Below are 18494 nucleotides of genomic sequence, written 5' to 3' on the forward strand. Positions count from 1 at the left end.
CGTGTGGGGACACCGGGACCGCCCCGCGACAGTCCCGTCACCGCCCCGCGACAGCCTCGTCACTTTTCTATCACTGCCGGGGTGACCTCGGTACTGCCCCGTCACTGCCGGGGTAACGCCGGCACTGCTGGACAGGGCACGGGAATGTCTGCACGGACGGGGGACCGGACCAACCCTGACCACAGGGCCCCAGGACCGACCCTCCAACACTGCCCACAGCTCCCGGGACCGGTCCCCACAGCCAGACACTGCCCACAGGCCCTGGGACCTGTCCCCACAGCCAGACACTGCCCACAGGGCCCAGGGGCCGGTCCCACACTGACCCCATGGTGACAGGACTGGACCCGTGACCAGCCCCAAAGTGCCAAGACCAGTGACCTCACGGACCCCAGACTGGCCCCACAGCCCTGGAACCGTCCCCATTCTGACTCCACAATGGGTCCTACAGCTCCAGTTCCAGGACCAGCCCCAAAACCCACCCCTCCAGCCTCCCATCCCCTCCTAGGCCATCAAGACCCCAAACTCAAGCAGTTCCTTTATCACACCACAACGGTGGTGGAAAAGAAAGATCTGGATAGCTCCTGTTCCTGGGAGGCTGCCTGTGGAGCAACCAGCAGCACCATGTGAGGGGCTGAATGCGAGAACCAAAGGGAAACACGACTCTGGCTCATCCCAGCAGTGGAAAACTCAGCCAGCACAAGTCCATCAGCAGCAGGGACAGAGAGGTGGGCACGCAGAGCCTCAGAGACAACATTCCTTACGAAATAGAAACACCTGTGCCCCAAAACCAGCATTTCTGCACCCAAAAAAAAAGAAAAAATCTACATGGATGCTGAAGTTTAGCTGCTCTCCTGAGCACAGGAACGAGGGAGGACAAGAGGCATTTCCAACCCAGGATTTACTGATTCCCCCTGAAGCGAGCGGTGCCTTTACACCTCAGCGGCAGTTTTCAGGCAGAAGGAGCAGCACCTTCTTCCCTCAGCTTTTCCCAGCCATCCTTCTCTTCCCGAAGGGGAAAAAAAAATAAAAATAAGAGAGCGACACACCGATCTATAAATACAGGATAGAAAGTTCTCTGAGGGGCAGGAGGTGGCTCCTAGTCCAGGCCGTTGGCCGTGTCCTCGTCTGTGAGACTCTGTCCGTTCACAGCAGGGCCATCGTACTGGCCTTGGGATAAATCCTCGAAATCCTGGCTGGTGGTGGGGGAGATGACGTCGGGGCTGCTGTCACAGGACTCCGTGCTCTGCTCAGAGGTAGCGATGGTGGTCGTGGTGCTCTTGGGGACGGGGTCGAAATCGTCGTCGTCCTCCAGGATGGGGGACTCGTGGATGTCTGCGAGGGAAGAGGGAGGTGTTAAGTTGGTGGTGTTGGGACACTGGGAGAGATATTCCCCGATTTTCTGCTTGTAGCAGGGATTTAAAGGATCCAGCCAAATCGCCAGCGTGTCAATTAGGGGTTGTTTGCAGTTTCCTGCAGCTGGGTTTAGTGGAGTTAAGGAGTTTTCTGGAGTTTTAGGGAAGCAGTCACGGGCCAGCACATGGACTTCTGATTCCTTAGTGATGCCTCAGGTGTTTTTAGGAACAGAAACTCTTCCCACAGGAGGAAAACTGAGCGTGGAGTGCCAGGACAAAGGGGAATGGCTTCCCACTGCCAAAGGGCAGGGATAGATGGGATACTGGGAAGGAATTCCTCCCTGGGAGGGTGGGGAGGCCCTGGCACAGGGTGCCCTGAGCAGCTGTGGCTGCCCCTGGATCCCTGGAAGTGTCCAAATCCAGGCTGAACAAGGCTTGGGCACTCTGGGACAGTGGGAGGTGTCCCTGCCCGTGACAGGGGTGGCACTGGATGAGCTTGAAGGTCCCTTCCAGCCCAAACCATTCTGTGACTCTGTAAACCCACGTGTCAGGAATCACTCACTGCTGAAAGCCTCCGGGTACTGCTTGGCCAACTTCCCTTTGAGTGTCCTGGGGAGGAGAGAACAATCCGAGTCCGTGGGGAGCTGAGGGATCTGGAGCTGCCCAACAGCTCCCTCAGCCTCCAGCAGTCGTGGAGGACCCAAACGTGGAGGAAACAAATCCCAAGGCTGAGGAGTTCCCTCCCCATCCCACCCTTCCCAGCACACGGGGTGCTTCTGAACCCCACATTTTGTGACCACCCCGAGCAGCTGCCAAGGCAGCACAGCCCATCCCATCCAGAGCAGGATGGTGGAAACCCAAAGCTCCAGCCTCCATCCCCTCCACGTGCTACTCAATCATCTATTTTCCCTTCCCCAACAGATTTCCCTTCTCACTGCCCCCCAAACTCCAACCTGTGCCCCCTTTAACACCCCACCCAGCTCCCCCGTGCCATCTCCCTGCCCGTTCCCACCCCGTTCCCCACCGGATCCTCCTGAAGATGCTGTCCAGGTCCTTCTTCATCTCCACCAGGGTCCTGGTGTGGTGCAGGAAGCGCTCGTTCATCTGCTGCATGCGGACGCTGGACAGGTTGTTGAAGTTGAGCAGCATCTCGTTGGTCTTCTCAAACCGATCCAACCTGCGCGGGGGAGGCACACGGAGCTCGCCAAAGCTCCCGGGAGGCTCCCGGTGCCGGTACCGGGTTTCCCACCGGCCGCTCCCCCCCGCCCCGGGACTCACATGTTTTTCTGGGCCAGGATGATGGCGTTGACATCCTCGGCGTTGACCATGCCCAGCACTCTCCCGCAGAACACCTGCGAGGCCGTGGGCTCCATCGTGGCCTGCGGGACCGAGGGGGCGGCTCAGCCCCGGGGGAACCGGAGCCCCCCGCGCCCCCCGTACCGGTAACGGAGACCCTCCCCCTTTCCCTCCGTGATAGCGGCTCCCTCCCAGCCCTGCCATGCGTCCAGTATCGGGTACCCCGCTGCCGTGTCCCCTCCCGGGGCGGCCGCACACGCCGGTAACGGGGGTCCCCTGGCCGCCCGCCGGTAGCGCCGCCAGCCCCGGGTTCCCTCGGGGACACGCGGGTCTGAGCCCCCACTGGTGTTCCCGGCGCCTCCCCCCAGCAATGCCCACGCACCTGCGGGAGCCCGTCCCGCCGCTTCACATGACGGGAGCGGGAGCGGTACCGGGGGCGGCACCGGCGGACGCTCCGCGCTGCTTCCGGGTGTGGAATCACGTGGGGCACGACCCCTCGACGTCACCGCGCCGAGCCGGAAGTGCCGGTGACCGGCCAGGCCAGAGGGTCACGACCCCCGCGGGCATCACGGAGCCTCTCCGGTACCGGTGCCGAACCCTCGGCTCCGCTTACTCCGCGCCGGGGCGGCCGCGCCGGTAGCGGCTCCTTTAAGGCGTCGGGGCGCTCCTCCGGCGCGCGGCTGACGAGCGTGCTCCCCGCCCAATGGCGTGGCGCGGTGGGCGGGGCCGGGCCAATCGGCTCGCGGAGGGGGCGGGGCCTGCGCCCGCGCGTTCGGGGGCCAGGTGGGAGCGGCGGGGGGCGCGCGGCGGTCACGTGGGGCGGGCGGGGGGCGCGGGGCCGCCCCCCCCACGGTACCGGGCCGGGGCCGTGACCCCCCCGATCCCACCGGGACAGACCCACCGGCACCGAGCGCCCCCCCCCCCCCCCCCGCCAGGCCCGATCCTTCCCCGCCGCTCCGGAGTCTCCGCTGTCCCGTTGCGCATCCCCCGCTCCCGGAGGGTGCCGGCGGTCCCCGGTCCGGCGGAGCGTCTGTGCCGGTAAGAGCGGGCCCGATCCTTATCCCCTCTCCCCACTGCAGGTTGCTCCGCCGCGATGGCGTCCAGCGGGGAGGAACCGAGCAGCGGCTCCCCGGGCCGGGCGGGCACCGGCCCCGAGGCGGCGGCGGCGGACGCGGCTCAGCTGGACACGGCGGAGGATTTCGAAGTCCTGGAAGAAGAAGGGGAGGACGAGGATGAGGATGACCTGAGCGAGCTGCCGCCGCTGGAGGACGTGGGCCGGCCGGCCCCGCCGCGGGAGGACACGCAGTCCCCGGAGCAGAGCGCGGGGGACGCGGCCGGGGACCCTCAAGAGTGGCTCGATGTTCTGGGTGAGTGCCCCGGGTGGGAGGTTCTGGGGCCTTTTGGGTTTCCTCGGGGCTACAGGTGTCCAGAGAAAGGTGGAGACTTTGCGCTCCCCACCGTGTCCCCATGTGCCTGTGGTTTGTCTGTGCGCAGGGAATGGTTTGCTCAAGAAGAAGACGCTGGTGGCGGGCCAGGGTGTGGACAGCCGTCCCCAAAAGGGCCAGGATGTGACAATCCGCCTGAAAGCCACGCTGGAGGATGGCACCGTGGTGGAGGAGGAGCCTGCCCTCACCTTCACGCTGGGGGACTGCGATGTCCTGCAGGTGAACGCTGGGTGGGAGCTCACCTGGCTGGGGAGCAGGACCTCACCTCGAGGGCTGCACGGAGGGTTGGAGTCGGTGACATGCCGTTTGGGGATCAAAGTGGCCTTTCTGCCCTTGCTTGTGCTCCCTCCCCATGATGTTGGCCAAGTTAGAGGGACTTGGAACAATCTGGTGGAAGATGTTCCTGCCCAGGGCAGGAGGCTGGAACTGGCTAATCTTTACAGTCCCTTCTGTGTTGTTCCCTGCAGGCTCTGGACTTGTGTGTGCAGCTCATGGAGATGGGGGAGAAGGCTTTGATTGTGTCAGAAGCCAAGTACTGCTACGGAGCTCAGGGCAGGTGAGCTGACAGCACTTCAGGTGGAGCAGGGTGGTCCCAGACAGCGCTGGGGAAGCTGTCCCCTGCTCACCTGGTGACAGCCCAGCTTTCCAACCTCAGCTTCCTCACTTGCCATGAGCAGCATGTCCTGCCTCGAGTGAAAAGATCATTCCCTGGCTCGGATTTCTGAGCCACGGTGCTGAATCCATACAGCCCCAACACCTGAGAGGTGACAGCGGTGCCATGGCTTTGTGCAGGAGCCCTGACATCCCTCCTAACGCATCCCTCACGCTGGAGGTGGAGCTGCTGGCGGCTCAGGATGCTCCAGACCTGGAGCTGCTCAGCGGGAAGGAGAAGATCCAGCTGGCAAACCGCAAGCGGGAGCGCGGCAACTTCTTCTACCAGCAGGCAGATTACGTGCTGGCCATCAACTCCTACGACATCGCCCTGAGGATCGTGGGCTCCAGCTCCAAAGGTACCTGTCCCCCCTCGAGAGAGGCTCAGTTGGGCTCCTGGCCCTGCTGTAGCTCAGCCCTGGGGGCTCTGTGCAGTGGATTTCAGCCCAGACGAGGAGGCCGAGCTGCTGGACGTGAAGGTGAAGTGTCTCAACAACCTGGCGGCCTCGCAGCTGAAGTTGGACCATTTCAAGGCAGCTCTCAAGTCTTGTAACCTGGTGCTGGAGCATCAGCCAGAGAACATCAAGGCTCTCTTCAGAAAGGGGAAGGTGAGGAGGGTTTTTTTTCTCCGTGGCATGGCAGGGGACCGAGGGACAGGCCTCAGCCCTGCTCCATCCCTGTGTCACCCCCCAGGTGCTGGCCCAGCAGGGAGAATACAGAGAGGCCATTCCCATCCTGAAGGCAGCGTTGAAGCTGGAGCCTTCAAACAAGGTAGGCTGGAAGTGTGTGCTGCCCGTGATCCCCCTGAGCTGGGGCTGTCCTGGATGCTTCTCTCTTGTCTGTGTCCCCCCTGGAAGGCTGAGACCTTCTGGAGCTCTGTGAGGGGAGGCTGGGAATAGCCCCCAGAGCCTGGGGAATGATGGACCACGTGGAGTGTGCCTGGGCTGGTGGATCCCTTATCTCCAGGTTGCGAAGTTGCCTCGTTAACCTTTGGTCCTGACAGTGACAGGACTCTCTGGCAGCCCATCCCTGGTGCTCCAGCTGTCCCCTGGGGGTGGTCCAGGCTGCCCCAGGTTCACCAGGTGGCTCGGGCAGTTCGTGCTGTGGTTGAGGGAAGTGGGGCAGAGCTGAGTCCCCACAAACTCGCCGAGCAGCCCCAGGAGTGAATCACCAGGTGGTGGGAGCAGCCAGACCTCGGTCCAGCGCCCGGGCAGGGCGAGCTCCTGGTCAGGAATTTCCTGTCAGTTAATGATCAGCTGCAGGACTGGAGCCTCGGGAGAAATCAAAACCCAGTGCCAGGAAATGACCCCAGCAGGAGCGAGACTGGGAGGAGACAGCGAGGTGTTGCCTGCACAGGGTTGTCCTGGGGGTCTTGGCTCTCCAGATGGGCTTTAATGTTTGTCTGGGTCCGTTGTAGCCATTCCTTTCATTAGGATTTCTCCAGACCATCAGGATTTGTGTCATGATCCTGAAGGTCACGGGTGGGATGTGGCACAAGCAACCCCATAGCACCTTCAGAGGTGGTCTGAGCACCTTTGGGAGGGCAAGCAGGACCCTAAAACCTTTCCTTTCCCAGCGTGGGCAGGGTGGAGAGGGAGCAGCACTGGGAACCATTCCCCTGGCACGTCCCTTGGCAGGGCGGCTGCTCCCCAGTTCCGATGGAGCTTTTAATTGGAGAGGGCTGGAAAATCCAAATGCCCGGCAGTGACGTGTCCAGTGAAACCACAAGTACAGCAAATTACTGCCCTCCCCAGCTGCTGCTCCAGTGGCGTGGGTGACTCAGGGGCCACGGCTACCGGTGCTGAAAACACTCCACAAAGCTGGGCTCCACCTGCCTCCCTCTCCTGACCCTTTGGAAGTGTTCTGGGAGCAGCTGAGGGTTGTCTGATGATGTGACAGCCCCGGTGAGCTCCGAGCAGGAGTGTTCTGTCCTCCACACTTCCAAATTTTCGTGCTGGAGGCAGCTTTTCCCAGCGTGGCACGGGCTGGTAGAGCTGGTGTTCTCGGGATGTGTCCCCCAGCAGAGGGCACAGCATGGCCGTGCCACCAGGGCCACCACAACGTCCTTCTGCCACCCTGCCCTGCTCAGCTCCTTGGTGCTTCCTAGGAGGAAGCTTTTGGGGAGCCTGTGGGCCCCAGAGAGGACTCAGAGCCTTTTCCTGCCCCAGCAGGACAGGTGTGGACACGCTGTGGGTCTTGCTGCAATCCCACTTCACACCAGGCTGAGTTTTCAGCCCGCTTTCCAGACAGAAAGTGGGAGAGCTGGCACATGTCTGTCCCCAAGGCAGACACTTTCCTGTCTCGATTAAAGGATAAAATCACTTTCCTGATGTCTGGCATCAACCTTAGGCTCTGTTCCCTGCTGCTGGGAGTGGCTTGAGCAGCCAAAAAGGACAGAGGGGCATTGGACCCACAGGGTGTCCCACGGCAGCCTGGTTCAGCCCCATGGCCTTGGGACATGGGGCAGGATAAGGCCTGCTCATCACCCCCTCAGCTGTTTCTAGGCTCCTCCACGACATTCCTGCACATCCCAGGGGTAGTAAAACCTGCTGTGGGTGACACTGTGCCCTCCCTGGCAGGCAGGGACGGTGCAGGGCTGACCAAACCACTCTGTCCTGCCCAGACCATCCACGCTGAGCTCTCCAAGCTGGTGAAGAAGCACGCGGACCAGAGGAACGTGGAGACGGAGATGTACAGGAAGATGCTCGGGAATCCCAGTGCCGCCGGCAGCCCCAGGAAGTGCAAAGACAAACTGCCCTGGGTAAGGCTTCTCGGGGGTGGCCTCTGGGTTGGGGACCCACGGGGGTGTGTCAGTGTCCCCCCAAGTCGCGCAGGAGGGACATCCTGAGCAGGATGTGGACAGGCTGTGTCAGGACAGCCATCCCACTGGGAGCAGGGGGCCGTGCTCCAGGAGCTGTGCTTGGAAAACATTGATACCCTGTGCTCCTGGCTGCGTCCACCGGATCCCAGCCGTGCCAGCTGGAGGGTCCGGACTTTGCCCCTTGGGAAGCGCCGTCAGCCGGCGGCACACGCTGTCCCCTGCGGACACGTCACTGCCTTTTTGGGATGCCCTGTGCAGGAGGCAGGACAGGCAGGGTGACACGTGTCCCCCGCCGCGGGCGCTGCCCCTCACGTCCCCGTGCTCTGCTCCACAGTCCATCCCCTGGAAGTGGCTCTTTGGTGCCACAGCCATCGCGCTGGGCGGCGTGGCCTTGTCCGTGGTCATCGCTGCCAGGAACTGAGGGTGGCACCGGGGTGGCCCCTTGGCACAGGAACGTGTCCCGCCTCTCTCTGTCTGCCGTGGGGCTGCCCCGAGGCTCTGCTACCCCTTCCTGCGGACTCGCAGCTCCAGGAGCACGGATGCTTTCTCTGCCAGAGGTGCTGGATCTCTCTCCTGATGTTCCCCACGTCCCTCCTGGCACGGGCGGGTGCAGCTGTGGGGAGGGAGCTGCCAGCAGAGCAGTGACCCCTGGGCAGCCTCCTGGCAATCAGGGGCTCTCTCCCAGCCCTGAGTGTGTCAGGAGCAGCAGGAGATTCCTCACGGTACGTCCTGGCCGTGCCCAAACCCTGCCTCAGGATGGGATGGAATGGGATGGGCAGGGAGAGGCACTGAGAAGGAAGCTGTTGGAAGCATGTGGATGTGCCCAGGGGCAGATGCAGCGACATTCCCTGATTCCTGGGGGGCTGCCAGGGACTCAGCCCTCCTGGAGGCACCTGCTGCCTTCCTCTGCACATCCCTGGAGCGTGCAATGTCCAAAGGAAGCCAAAGAACCCCGCGGTGGGCGGGATGGAGATGGGGAGCGCTGGAGACCCCCTGTCCAGGCTGTCTTCCTGTGGGTCCAAGCCCATCGGGGGTCCCTCCCCTGCCCTGCAGCCCCCCAGCACCCGCCGCTGCCCTGCCTCTGCTCTGCTCGTGGGGGGGTTGTAGCACTGTCTTTGCACCCCAAACTGACTGTGAACTTCCCAAATAAAGGACAATTCCTTCACATTCACACCTCTTTATTGCCACATATGGGGACACAGAGTCTGCGGGTGGGAAAATGCTTAGGGGGAAGCCTGGGATCCCAAAATCTGCCCTGCGGGGAAGCCTGGAACATTCAGGTTCTACCTGGGGATCAGGGGGGGTCCCTGCTGGGATGCTCATGACTGGGGAGGTCTGTGAGGTTGGGGGGTTCACATCTGGGGGATTCACATCTGGGGGAGTACAGGGAGTGTCCATCACAGAGGGTCGTGCCCAGGGGGCTCATGCCCAGAGGGTTCATGCCTGGAGGGGTCACGCCCTGGGATGTAATGCCTGGAGGGTCCGGGGGGTTCACACCTCGGGGGACCCAGAGGTTTCCTGGCCGGGCATTTGCTGCCCAGGAGTTCCAAGGCACTCACACCCGGTGGGTGAAATGCCCGGGCTGGCTCAGGGGGTTCATTCCCCGGGGTCCAAACCCGAGGGGTTCCCCCATCCGCCGCCCCCTCCCCACGTCCCGCAGCGTTCCCCAGCTGCCCCAGACCACCCTCCCCAGCATGCCCCGCGCCTTAATTTACATATCCCCGCCTCCTCTTCCCCACGGACCAATCCGGCGCGGCGCCCGGCATCACCCAGCCAATCGGCGCGCCCGCTGCCCACCTCCTCGCCCCAGCAACAGGCGCCCCGCGTGGGCGTGGCCGGCGGAGCGGCGCATCATGAATAATTCATAAGGGGGGCGTGGCGGCGGCGGGCGGCCCCGGCGGCCCAGGCGCGGAGGGGGAGACGGTCCCAAGATGGCGGCGCTGCAGGCGGAGCGCGGGTACGGGCTGTCCTGCGGCCGCCTCGGCCGCGGCACCCGCGTCTCCGTCTTCCACGTCAAGCTCACGGAGAGCGCCCTGCGCGCCTTCGAGAGCTACCAGGCCTGTAAGGTACGGGGCTGACGGGCGTGGGGGCGGCGGGCACGGCCCCGCCGGAGGGCGAGCGGGCGGCCGCCACGAGGCCCCCGGACGGAGCCCTGCGGGCGGTAGCCCCGGGGATGTGAGGGGACGTGAGGCGGGGGAGCTCCTCGTGAGGCGGGTGCGTGGCCTGGGGCCGGGGGACTCCCTGCTGGAAGGCTGAGGGAGTGCGGAGGCTCCCGGGCCCCCCCCTCTCCGTGAGTGACCGGGGAACCGGGAACGGAGTGGGGGGGGAGCGATCCTGGTGCCAGGTGCCTGAGGGACACCGGAGGGGACTCGCCGTGCCCCTCCCGGTAACGCCCCGGAGCCCCCCGGTGTGTTCCTCGCCCCCGGTAGCGTTTGCGGGGTCCCTCCGGTGGGTGACCGGGGAGGGGTCGTGCTCCTCCGGTTAGTGCCCGAGGGGCTCCGGGAGGTGTCGGTACTTCCCCTCCCTCACCCCGGTAATTCCTGAGGGGGCTCCTCCTGTGTCACCCCCTCTTTGGGTGGCGGGGACCCCCATTGTGCCCCCCAGGGTGGGTGACAAGGACCCCTCGCTCTCGGTGCGGCGGTGGGCGCTCGGTTGTCCCCCCGGGAGGTGACGGGGAGCTGCCGTCAGTCCCCGTAAGTGTCTGGGGAAGGGGGGGACAAGGGACGTCGGTGCCCCCCCCGTTTCCCCGGTGAACGTGACGTGGGTTTCCAAAGCCCACGGTAACGGCGGGGGAGCGGCGGGTCCTTCCCCGGTGCTGCCATCCCGGGCTGGAGGGGTCCCGGCGTCGCTGTCCCCTCCCCGGGACACCGGGCTGTTCGTCCCCCGGCGGCTCGGTGCTCTGCTCCCGGGAGTGCCGGGGAGCCTGGGGCGGGGGGAGGCACGTTCAGGCTGTATTTTGAAATTTCCAGATCGTCTTTTCCGTGCTCTTTCCTTGAAATGCATCCAGAGGAGCTTATTAGTCACGTAAATAGAGAATAATGGCAAAGCGCGGCAGCTGGTGTCGGGATGGACCGGAGAAGGGGTTCAAAACTGTAATTTTTTAGTGTGATTTTATTTTTATTTTATTTTTTTTTTCCCTTTCCGCCTCTGATCCTGCGACGAGCATTTCTGTCTCCTCACCTTGCTGGGGGAAGCTGGGAGCCTAAACCCGTTTGTCATTAGGAGCGTCCTGCCTGCCAGCTTCTGTAGGATAAACCATATGTTGTCACAACACTATTTTTAATTTAGGGTGTTGGTTACATCACATCACTGAATTGGGCAATCTCTGTATGAGGACGAAGGTAATGACTGTACCAGGGTTTATCAACTTGTATTTTAATGAGTGTTTATCAGCATTATGAGAAGTCAGGAGGAATAAGTGACTTGGGTAGACTGAATTATTAGCTTTTTTTTTTCTCTGTGAAAAGTGAAACGCATAATCCCAAATAATTCTTTCCTATATATTGGGAAAGCCTTTTATTTTGGGGGAGGGAGAGTAGGAAGACTCCAGGCAGCTGCGTTAAATATTTTGGGAAGCTATTCCGAGTCCATGTCACACATGAATAGTGGTGTTTATTTTCTAAATGAAGTCTGGGCTCAGGATTGTTTGGTGGCCAAGGGCCACTAATGAACTTTGCTTCCTTCACCGCCACCCAAAAGAGAAATAGTCCGAGGCTCCTGGTGATTAACTGGGCAGGAAGGGATAAGGGCAGAAGAGCTGCTTGTTTGTGTAGTGAATAACGCAACAATTAGTGGGCTATTAAACACATATGCTCCTTCTGCATCGGTTCTATAAACAGTTCCCCCAGCTTGTTGAATGTCTCGGCTTCCTGGGAAGTGCCCGGCCCTGCCAGGAGCCACCTCCACCACTCACCTTTGCAGCTTGTGTTTGTCCAGTCCCGGCTCCGTGTTCAATTTCGGCCTGCCGGTTGTTGAACGGAAAAAAATTCGCTCGGGCTCCTTCAGCTCGGTTTGGTTTGAAACGGTGGTGGAAGTGACGGCAGCGTTGTGTAATACGGCTAATGGCCTGGAATCCAATCCTGCTCTTTGTGTTACCTGCAGTCCGCCGTGTGCAGTCTGACCTGTTTGGGCCACCGGGGTAGCACGTCCGTGCCATTCCTGCGACAAGGGCTCTGTCCCTCTGCCAGCACGGGCAGGGAAATGTCTTCAGTTCCTTGGTCGAGTTTGTTCTTGGTCTAATAATAATGTATTGGGATTACATAATCCAAAAATGATCACCCAGCCGGGCGAGCTGCCATTTGTTTGGAGTGTCCCTGGTGCCAGAGCAGTTGCAGGCTTGGTGTGGAACTGCACCATGTGTGGATCAGGCAGCAGGGCTGTGGAGAAACAGATATTTGTCTTGTTGGGCCTCTGCTGAGCTGTGCTCCTGCTGAATTGTCTGTGTCCTAGGGAAGAAAATGGTCAGGGATCCACGTTCTGGATGGGGTCTAGTGGGAGGTGTCCCTGCTCATGAAAGGGGCTTGAAACTGGTTGAGCTTTAAGGTCCCTCCCAGCCCAAACCATTCTGAGATATTGATCCTCAACTCTCGTGTTGCAGAGAGCTGTTCCTACGTCACGTACAGCTCACAGGGCTGCTGGCTTCTCCCAGTCCTGGGACAGGTTTCTTCAGGAGCTTACCTGGAAGAGATAGGAGCCTTTAAAAAAGAATTAGCACTGGCGTCACAGGGGAGGCAGTGAGATGTCACCCAGCTGCTCCTTGTGAAACTTGCTGCCCCTGAAACTGTTTCCCCACAGTTGTGAAACTGAGAGCTCTGGCTCCCGAGCTCAGAGAGGGCTGAGCGGTGGGAAGTGTGTCCTGAGTTGGTTTGTCCACTGCTGAAACGGAGCCAGTCTGGTGTGTTCACAGCTCTGGTTTCTCCAGGGAGTGTAATTCCAGAGCAGGCTGCAGTTTGCTGCCTTCCTTTTGGGGGTGTGGACGTGGTTAGGCATTCCCACTGTCCCCAAAAAGGCAGGGCATGGCCAAGGCCAGGTTGGATGGGGCTTGGAGCAACCTGATCTGGTGGAAAATGTTCTGCCCAAGGCAGGGGGGTAAGAGCTGGATGGTCTTCAAGGTCATTCCAACCCAAACCATTGTGGAATTAGATTATTCTGTGGCTTTTCCTATCACTTCTTGTCTGCCCCTGTCCAGGTACAAGGGAACTCCTCATGCCTGTGTCTTGCTTTCCTCTTTCATTCCTGTCCTCAACGAGGAGATATTTTACCGTCCTCACCCACCACCCTTAACTATCGTTCATCCTTTATTTTTCACACCTTTTTTTTAGCAGCATCCTGGGTAAATCACCATCTTCCTGCCTGATTCAGGTGCTGCGTGGCAAACCTGAGCGTCCCTTGGCAGTGTCCCTTGCAGTGAAGGTGCCAATGCCACCTAAAGAGTGTTTTAGGGCTGTTCCTGGAACCCTTACCTGGGAATTTCCCAACTTCCACATATTTCTATAAACCACTCTCCGTGGTTGTTTGATAACAAGCAACGTGTGATGCAGTTGCACACCTTTTCCTGTCACCCAATATGTTGACCTAACGATGGCTCAACTCTGCTCCTGGCCCTGCTCCTGCCTTGCCTGGTGGTTTTAGGAGGATTTAAAGAAGGTTTGTAGCATCCCTTTGGTGATGCAGCACGTCCTGCTCCTGTTGTCCCTCTCTGTCCCTTCCACCCCAGAGTGTTTTGAACTGAAGCCACCGGTTGATTCACTGGTGAACTTTGGCAGATGCACAAATATTTATTGGGGACTAAGCTGAGATAACCAAAGCACGTTGTCCCTGTGCTCACCCAGCTGAATTTTGGGACTGTGGTCTGATAGAAGTGGCTTCCCAAATCGTCATCCCCACGCTGCTCTAAAACCGACCGGAGAGAAACAATCCCTTGGAAAATGAGGGTTAACCCGACCCCTCGGAGTTGCTATTTATTGAAATAACTTCCCAGCCTTGGCTTTTGGAGCAGGTTTTGGAGATTCCTTCATCTTGCTGTGTTCAAAAGCACAGAACACAAAATGAAGGCTGTGCTGTCATTACAGGGTCTTTAGGGTAATGCGTATTCATGCTGACTTGAGAATTGAAAGCTGCTTGCAGGTGTCAGGAGGAGAAGAACAATCCGGCTTTGGAATCAAAATTCATTGAATTATCTCAAAGCTTTTTTTTTTTTTTTTTTGCATCATTCCTCCTTCCCCGTAACCTGTTTTTTCCTGTCCTATTAATTCCCTGATGCTGTAGTCCGTCAAAATTGAGGCTCTTACGACATGGGGAACATGAGTCGGTGACATGACTGAATGAATCACAGGAGGCTGGAGAGGAAGCTCACGGCACACGTAGGGCTCATCAGCAGAAACGGGACAGGATCTGCAGAACACCCTGAACTGCTCCACTCCTGCTCAGTGTTCTTCACGTTGACCTGAATGTGGCACCTCCCATTGGAAAGGAAGGGGACAAAGAGGCTCTGAACATTGTGCACGAGTGTTATTTTGGCCCGTGGCAGTTTCCTTTCAATTATTTAGGGAAGCTTTTTCCCCCCCCCCCCTCCTCTCTCTCTCTCTCGACCATATAGCATTTGGATCTGCCCAAATTATAGATTCATCTCTATAGTTTTCAAACGGCATTGGAAGGAATTGTCTGTAATTTACATCTAAAGTGACGTACAGTTGCTATGGGATTCGGTGGCAAATTATAAAGCCATTATGCTTTTATTTTTTTTTTTTTATACTGGTGGTAGCAGACTAAAGAACTAGGTCTAATTGGTGACGTGCCAAGGGAAAATAGAAAGTTTCTGACAGAATCCTTGTGACTGATGATGCTTTTTTTCTTTTTTTTTAAATCAGACATGATCTGCTTTTTATCAGCAAAACATACCCTGCCATTAATTGGAGAGGTTGAATTTGAATTAATAATTTTTGCTCTCTGGCAATGCAGGGGGAAGCAAGCTAGATTAACCCTCTGTTATTTATGGGGCTAGGTTATTTTGTTTTATTTAAGTGGGATATTTCCTCAGTTGTATCAACAGCAGCTGGATGTGGTGATCCTTACCCAACAAAATGAAACCCTTGCTCTCTTTCAGCATATTCTGATTTCTTATTCCACTTAAACAGCAGAAAAGGAAGCTATTACAACAATCTTTCTAAACTTTTGCCTGAACCCAAGGACCCATCTCCTGCCTGGCGTGGCTCCTGCTGCTCAGCTCGGAGCCATCCTCCACCACCATCAGGCCTTTTCCGAAGTGCTCTGTCCTGTTCAGTTGGTTTTTTTGTCCCTCTGCAGCTTGGCACACGGAGCTGGTGGCTGTTGAAACAGTTTCCTCGCGTCCTGCGCCTCTGTCGGGACAGCAGCAGCGCCTTTATCGCCGCCGAGGGAGGGGAGGTTTCTTGGGAAGGGAGCATTCGAGGTCTCCTTGGTAAATGGACACCTTATCTCCCGAACAATTTGCACGTTTCGGGCCTGTGACTTGTAAAGCAGAAACTTGTGAAGCGTCTCCAAATCCCTGGTGTTTGTGCATGTTGAAAAATGGGAAGGGACAGACTGCATGCGTCACTCCCGTACTAATTTGTGCCAGCTAATCCATGGGAGAAGAATACATTTTGGCTGACTGAGTGGTTTTGCTGCTAATGCACAGGAGAATGCGTTTGAATGGATGGAGTTGGCTGCACGGGGTTAGGTAGACTTTGAAGGGATCCCCTGTGTCTGAGATCCCGTGCTGGATACCCTCATTTGGGGTCACAGTTGTGTAATATCCCGGATTTGTTTGGGTTTAGGGGAAGGAGAGGTTGGCAGGGTGAGGGAAAAGTGGTCGTCACTCAGCGTCAGAACATCAGGAAGGTTGGGATCGAGTTACCTCTGAATAATTAAGGTTCGTGCTGTTTCTGGAGGAGCCACGATCTGCAGTGAACTTAATGCTCAGGGAAATACACGCTGATAACCTGTGCTAATATGTCATCCAGGCTGGATACAGAGGAGGCATCACCAAAACTGGGCTTTGGTGCTCAACGTGCCTTAGCTTGACCTAGATGAATTATCCAGGAAAGGAGCTTGGATTTGCTGATAAGAGTTTTCTGTAGTTTTCTCATGTGTTGCTTAGGAACATCCCATGTACCTAAGGCAACTTTTGCATACCCAGGTAACCTGGTGTTGCCTTCTGACTGGAGATTTTGGTGGGTTTTGGAGGGTTTTTTCCAAGCATTTATATATTAAAGAGCTTGTTAAACCCCTCAGCAGTCGGTTTGCTGAGTGGTGTGTGAATCCCTGCTGCACTGAGAGAGCAGACTTCCCCAAATCCAATCCTTTCTGCATTACAGTCTAGAAAAAACACAGCTCCGTGCGCTCGCTCTCTCCTTTCTTTACATTGGACTAGTGCCTTTTTCTAATTTAAAGAAACCAGCATTTGTTTAACTCAAAAAGAGGTCAGTGCTGGTGAGCAGGGCTTGACTGAGCTGCCCACCTCCAGCCACCTGGAATCTTCCCTGCTCTGCTCCAGCCTGATCGTGGTTAACCCTCTGCTCTCCTTCTGTGTTCAGGCTTTTATGCAGGAGATGACACTTCAGCCCAGATTTTTGTGGAAAACTGATGTATTTTTCCTTTTGGGCTCCATTCTGTGCTGTTGGGTTTCATGGTAGACGCAGCTTTTGTCCTTCAGGTTCGTGTCCACACGTGATGCAGTTCAGCAGGTACCACAAAACTTCCTGAGAGCAACCAATTGCCTGAATCTTTTGCAGTATTTCGATTTCATCAGCACAAACATCCTCTTGGCTGCTTGGCCCTGAATTTTGAGCACAGATGAGTTCAGCCATGCTTTGGTAAGAGCAGCTATGTGACAGCTGGGGCAGGTTCATATGGGATCAGTGATGGGGAGACAGGAGCTGGGGCTGCTCCAGCCCTGCAAGTCTCCAGCTTGGAGCAACCTGGGATAGCAAAAGGTGTCCCTGCTCGTGGCATGGGTGGAATCAACTGAATTTAGTGGTCTTTCTAACCCAAACCATCCCATGATTCTATATGACAACTTCAGCTGACTGTTATTCAGCGAGAGCAGACGTTTGTTCCTTAAAATCCCAACAAAAATCCCAGCAGGACGGAAGAAACTCCGGCTCAATCCATATCACTGTGCCCACAGGATCTATATTTTCTACATCTGAGGTGGAAGAGCTAATTTAATCTTCCTTCTGTATTCCTCCCCACTGAGGCCCGTTCTGCGATGGGCTGCAATCAGGGCGTTCTGTGCCAGTTGTGGTTATTTGAATCATATTTCCACATTTCAGTGTCTAGACTTGATGTTTGTGTGAGTTTTGTTGTACCTTTCCAGCCCCGGCGCTGATTTCAGTTGGTTTTGGCTGCTGCTTTCTATGAGAAAATCAAACGGGCTGTGTTTCTGCCTTTCCCAGTCCCCAAAAAAAAAAAGGAGAAGGGAATGGGCAAAACTTGGTTTTAGAAGCTCCTTTGCCACCGTTTTTGTCTCTTTTGAGAGAATCTGTGTGTGTGTGGATGAGCTGGGTTCTGCCATTTGGTGACCAGCAGGTGAGAGCGAGGACAAACCACTGATGGCTGCAGATAAATCTCTGCCTGAGAGAAATCTGCCGTGATAAAAAGGGGTGATCCTGATACAGGCCAGCAAGGCTGGGAGAAAAAGTGACTTTGCAGATGGTTTTAGTAAAAAACCAACTTTATAATCCACAGAAGGAGAGCATTTATTGAAAATTTAGCAGCTTTTTGATGACCTGAGTGCACTGGGCTCCGTTTTTTGCCTTGTGGATGTGGAGGATGGTGGATGTGGCTGTGTTTAGTGAACAGGAAGGTTGGTCTGTTTGTGATGCTCAGAGAAGTTGATAGTGACACCAAACCTGGATAACGTGGACCTCACTGTGACCAGGGGGTAAAACTGGCTTCGGAATTATTCACAGTAATTCTGACTTGTGCAGAAAACAGCGTGGAAACCTGAGCCAAGGCTGTTTTCTGCTATGTAATAAACTATATTCTGGCTAAACCAGTGTACGGAAATAATGCTCCCAACTCCTTGTTCACCTGTAAAACTTGCTGCCATCAGATGTGAAAGGCTGAAGTGCAGCTGAATAGCAGGAAAAAATCAGAATTTTTTCGTAGATCATGCAGAGAGTAAAAGCTGTGATTCCAACCCCTCTGTGCACCCCTGCCTGTGTGTGGGCTCCCTCTGCTCCCCCAGCGTTTGAGGTGCCCCAAGGTGCTGCCAAAGCCGTGGTGGCTTCACCTCTTCCAGGCAGCTTTGAGCAGCATCAATTCTTCCATTCCTTTCCCATCCAGGATTCAGTGGATGCTTTCTTTTTTTTTTTTCAGAGCCCGGCATGGGCGGAGTAAGCAAATTTTTTTTCCACCCTGCCTGAGCTTGGGCAAGCGGAAATTGTGCCTTGGAAGCCATAAAAGGCCAGCTCTGGCTGGGCTCACCTTGCCACCAGGATGCTGGAGCAAAGGGAGCAGCCCTCGCTGGCAGGGAGAGAGTTTCAGCGCCTTTGAAGTGTTCCCTGTGCGTCTGCCGCTTGCCAGAGGGACGGTGTGGCCGCCCTGATTAGGTGACAGCAGCTCATTAGAGCTCCCTGACTTTTTCTGCAGGGCTCCAGCGCCGAGCCCCGAACTGGAGGCGTCAATTCGTGATTCAGAGTGAAACTGCTGTAAAATGACGGAGCAGGGAAGGTCGGAGTCTCTGTCACAGGGTGTCTTCATTTCCTTCAGCAGTGTCTGAGGCAGATCCTGCTGACCCCAGACAGCGCCGAGCAGGACTTTGCTCTGAAATGAGGAATTCCTGTAAGCATTAAAATAGATTTTTGAAAAGCCTGGCAGCACCTGTTCCCCCTTGCAGGGATGTTCAGCGCTCAGAGCCGCCGGAGCCCCAATCGTGACCTCTGCTTCTGCTTCTTGCAGAATTAA

The 18494-nt window shown here is 57.0% G+C and overlaps 4 protein-coding genes and 1 long non-coding RNA gene across 7 annotated transcripts in view; 3 read left to right on the forward strand and 2 right to left on the reverse strand.

Annotated features, from left to right (window-relative positions):
• The window catches only part of UBA52 (ubiquitin A-52 residue ribosomal protein fusion product 1), a 196724-nt gene that overhangs the window by 1227 nt on the left and 177003 nt on the right, over window positions 1-18494 (reverse strand). The window lies entirely within an intron of this gene.
• On the forward strand, window positions 75-1033 carry LOC136371906 (uncharacterized). Its single transcript, XR_010745418.1, has 2 exons — window positions 75-146; window positions 506-1033. It is a non-coding gene; the product is annotated as an uncharacterized lncRNA (long non-coding RNA).
• Window positions 880-3168, reverse strand: KXD1 (KxDL motif containing 1). The gene is made up of 5 exons (XM_066336241.1): window positions 3031-3168; window positions 2631-2731; window positions 2377-2529; window positions 1915-1961; window positions 880-1332 (listed from the first exon to the last, which is right to left on the reverse strand). Exons 2-5 carry the CDS (start codon window positions 2723-2725, stop codon window positions 1097-1099), a joined length of 531 nt encoding a protein of 176 aa, XP_066192338.1. The 5' UTR covers window positions 2726-2731; window positions 3031-3168; the 3' UTR covers window positions 880-1096.
• Window positions 3330-8730, forward strand: FKBP8 (FKBP prolyl isomerase 8). 2 transcript variants are annotated; one of them, XM_066336192.1, is made up of 9 exons: window positions 3330-3431; window positions 3728-4015; window positions 4143-4312; window positions 4561-4649; window positions 4886-5103; window positions 5180-5352; window positions 5438-5515; window positions 7368-7505; window positions 7900-8730. In XM_066336192.1, the coding sequence occupies exons 2-9, from the start codon at window positions 3742-3744 to the stop codon at window positions 7984-7986; spliced, it is 1227 nt and encodes a 408-aa protein (XP_066192289.1). In that variant the 5' UTR covers window positions 3330-3431; window positions 3728-3741; the 3' UTR covers window positions 7987-8730. The 2 variants fall into 2 exon arrangements, with proteins under 2 accessions (XP_066192289.1, XP_066192290.1); XM_066336193.1 differs by lacking the exon at window positions 3330-3431 and adding an exon at window positions 3605-3623.
• Window positions 9448-18494, forward strand: part of ELL (elongation factor for RNA polymerase II) — a 50189-nt gene continuing 41142 nt past the window's right edge. The window contains exon 1 of one of the 2 annotated variants that reach the window (XM_066336174.1): window positions 9448-9631. In XM_066336174.1, the coding sequence (XP_066192271.1) occupies window positions 9497-9631 (135 nt within the window). In that variant the 5' untranslated portion in view covers window positions 9448-9496. Of the gene's footprint in view, window positions 9632-10722; window positions 10907-18494 lie in introns of those variants that run through there. The other variant, XM_066336175.1, reaches the window with a different exon arrangement.

This window comes from Sylvia atricapilla, chromosome 26, assembly GCF_009819655.1.
Source record: "Sylvia atricapilla isolate bSylAtr1 chromosome 26, bSylAtr1.pri, whole genome shotgun sequence".
Classification (NCBI taxonomy): Eukaryota; Metazoa; Chordata; class Aves; order Passeriformes; family Sylviidae; genus Sylvia; species Sylvia atricapilla.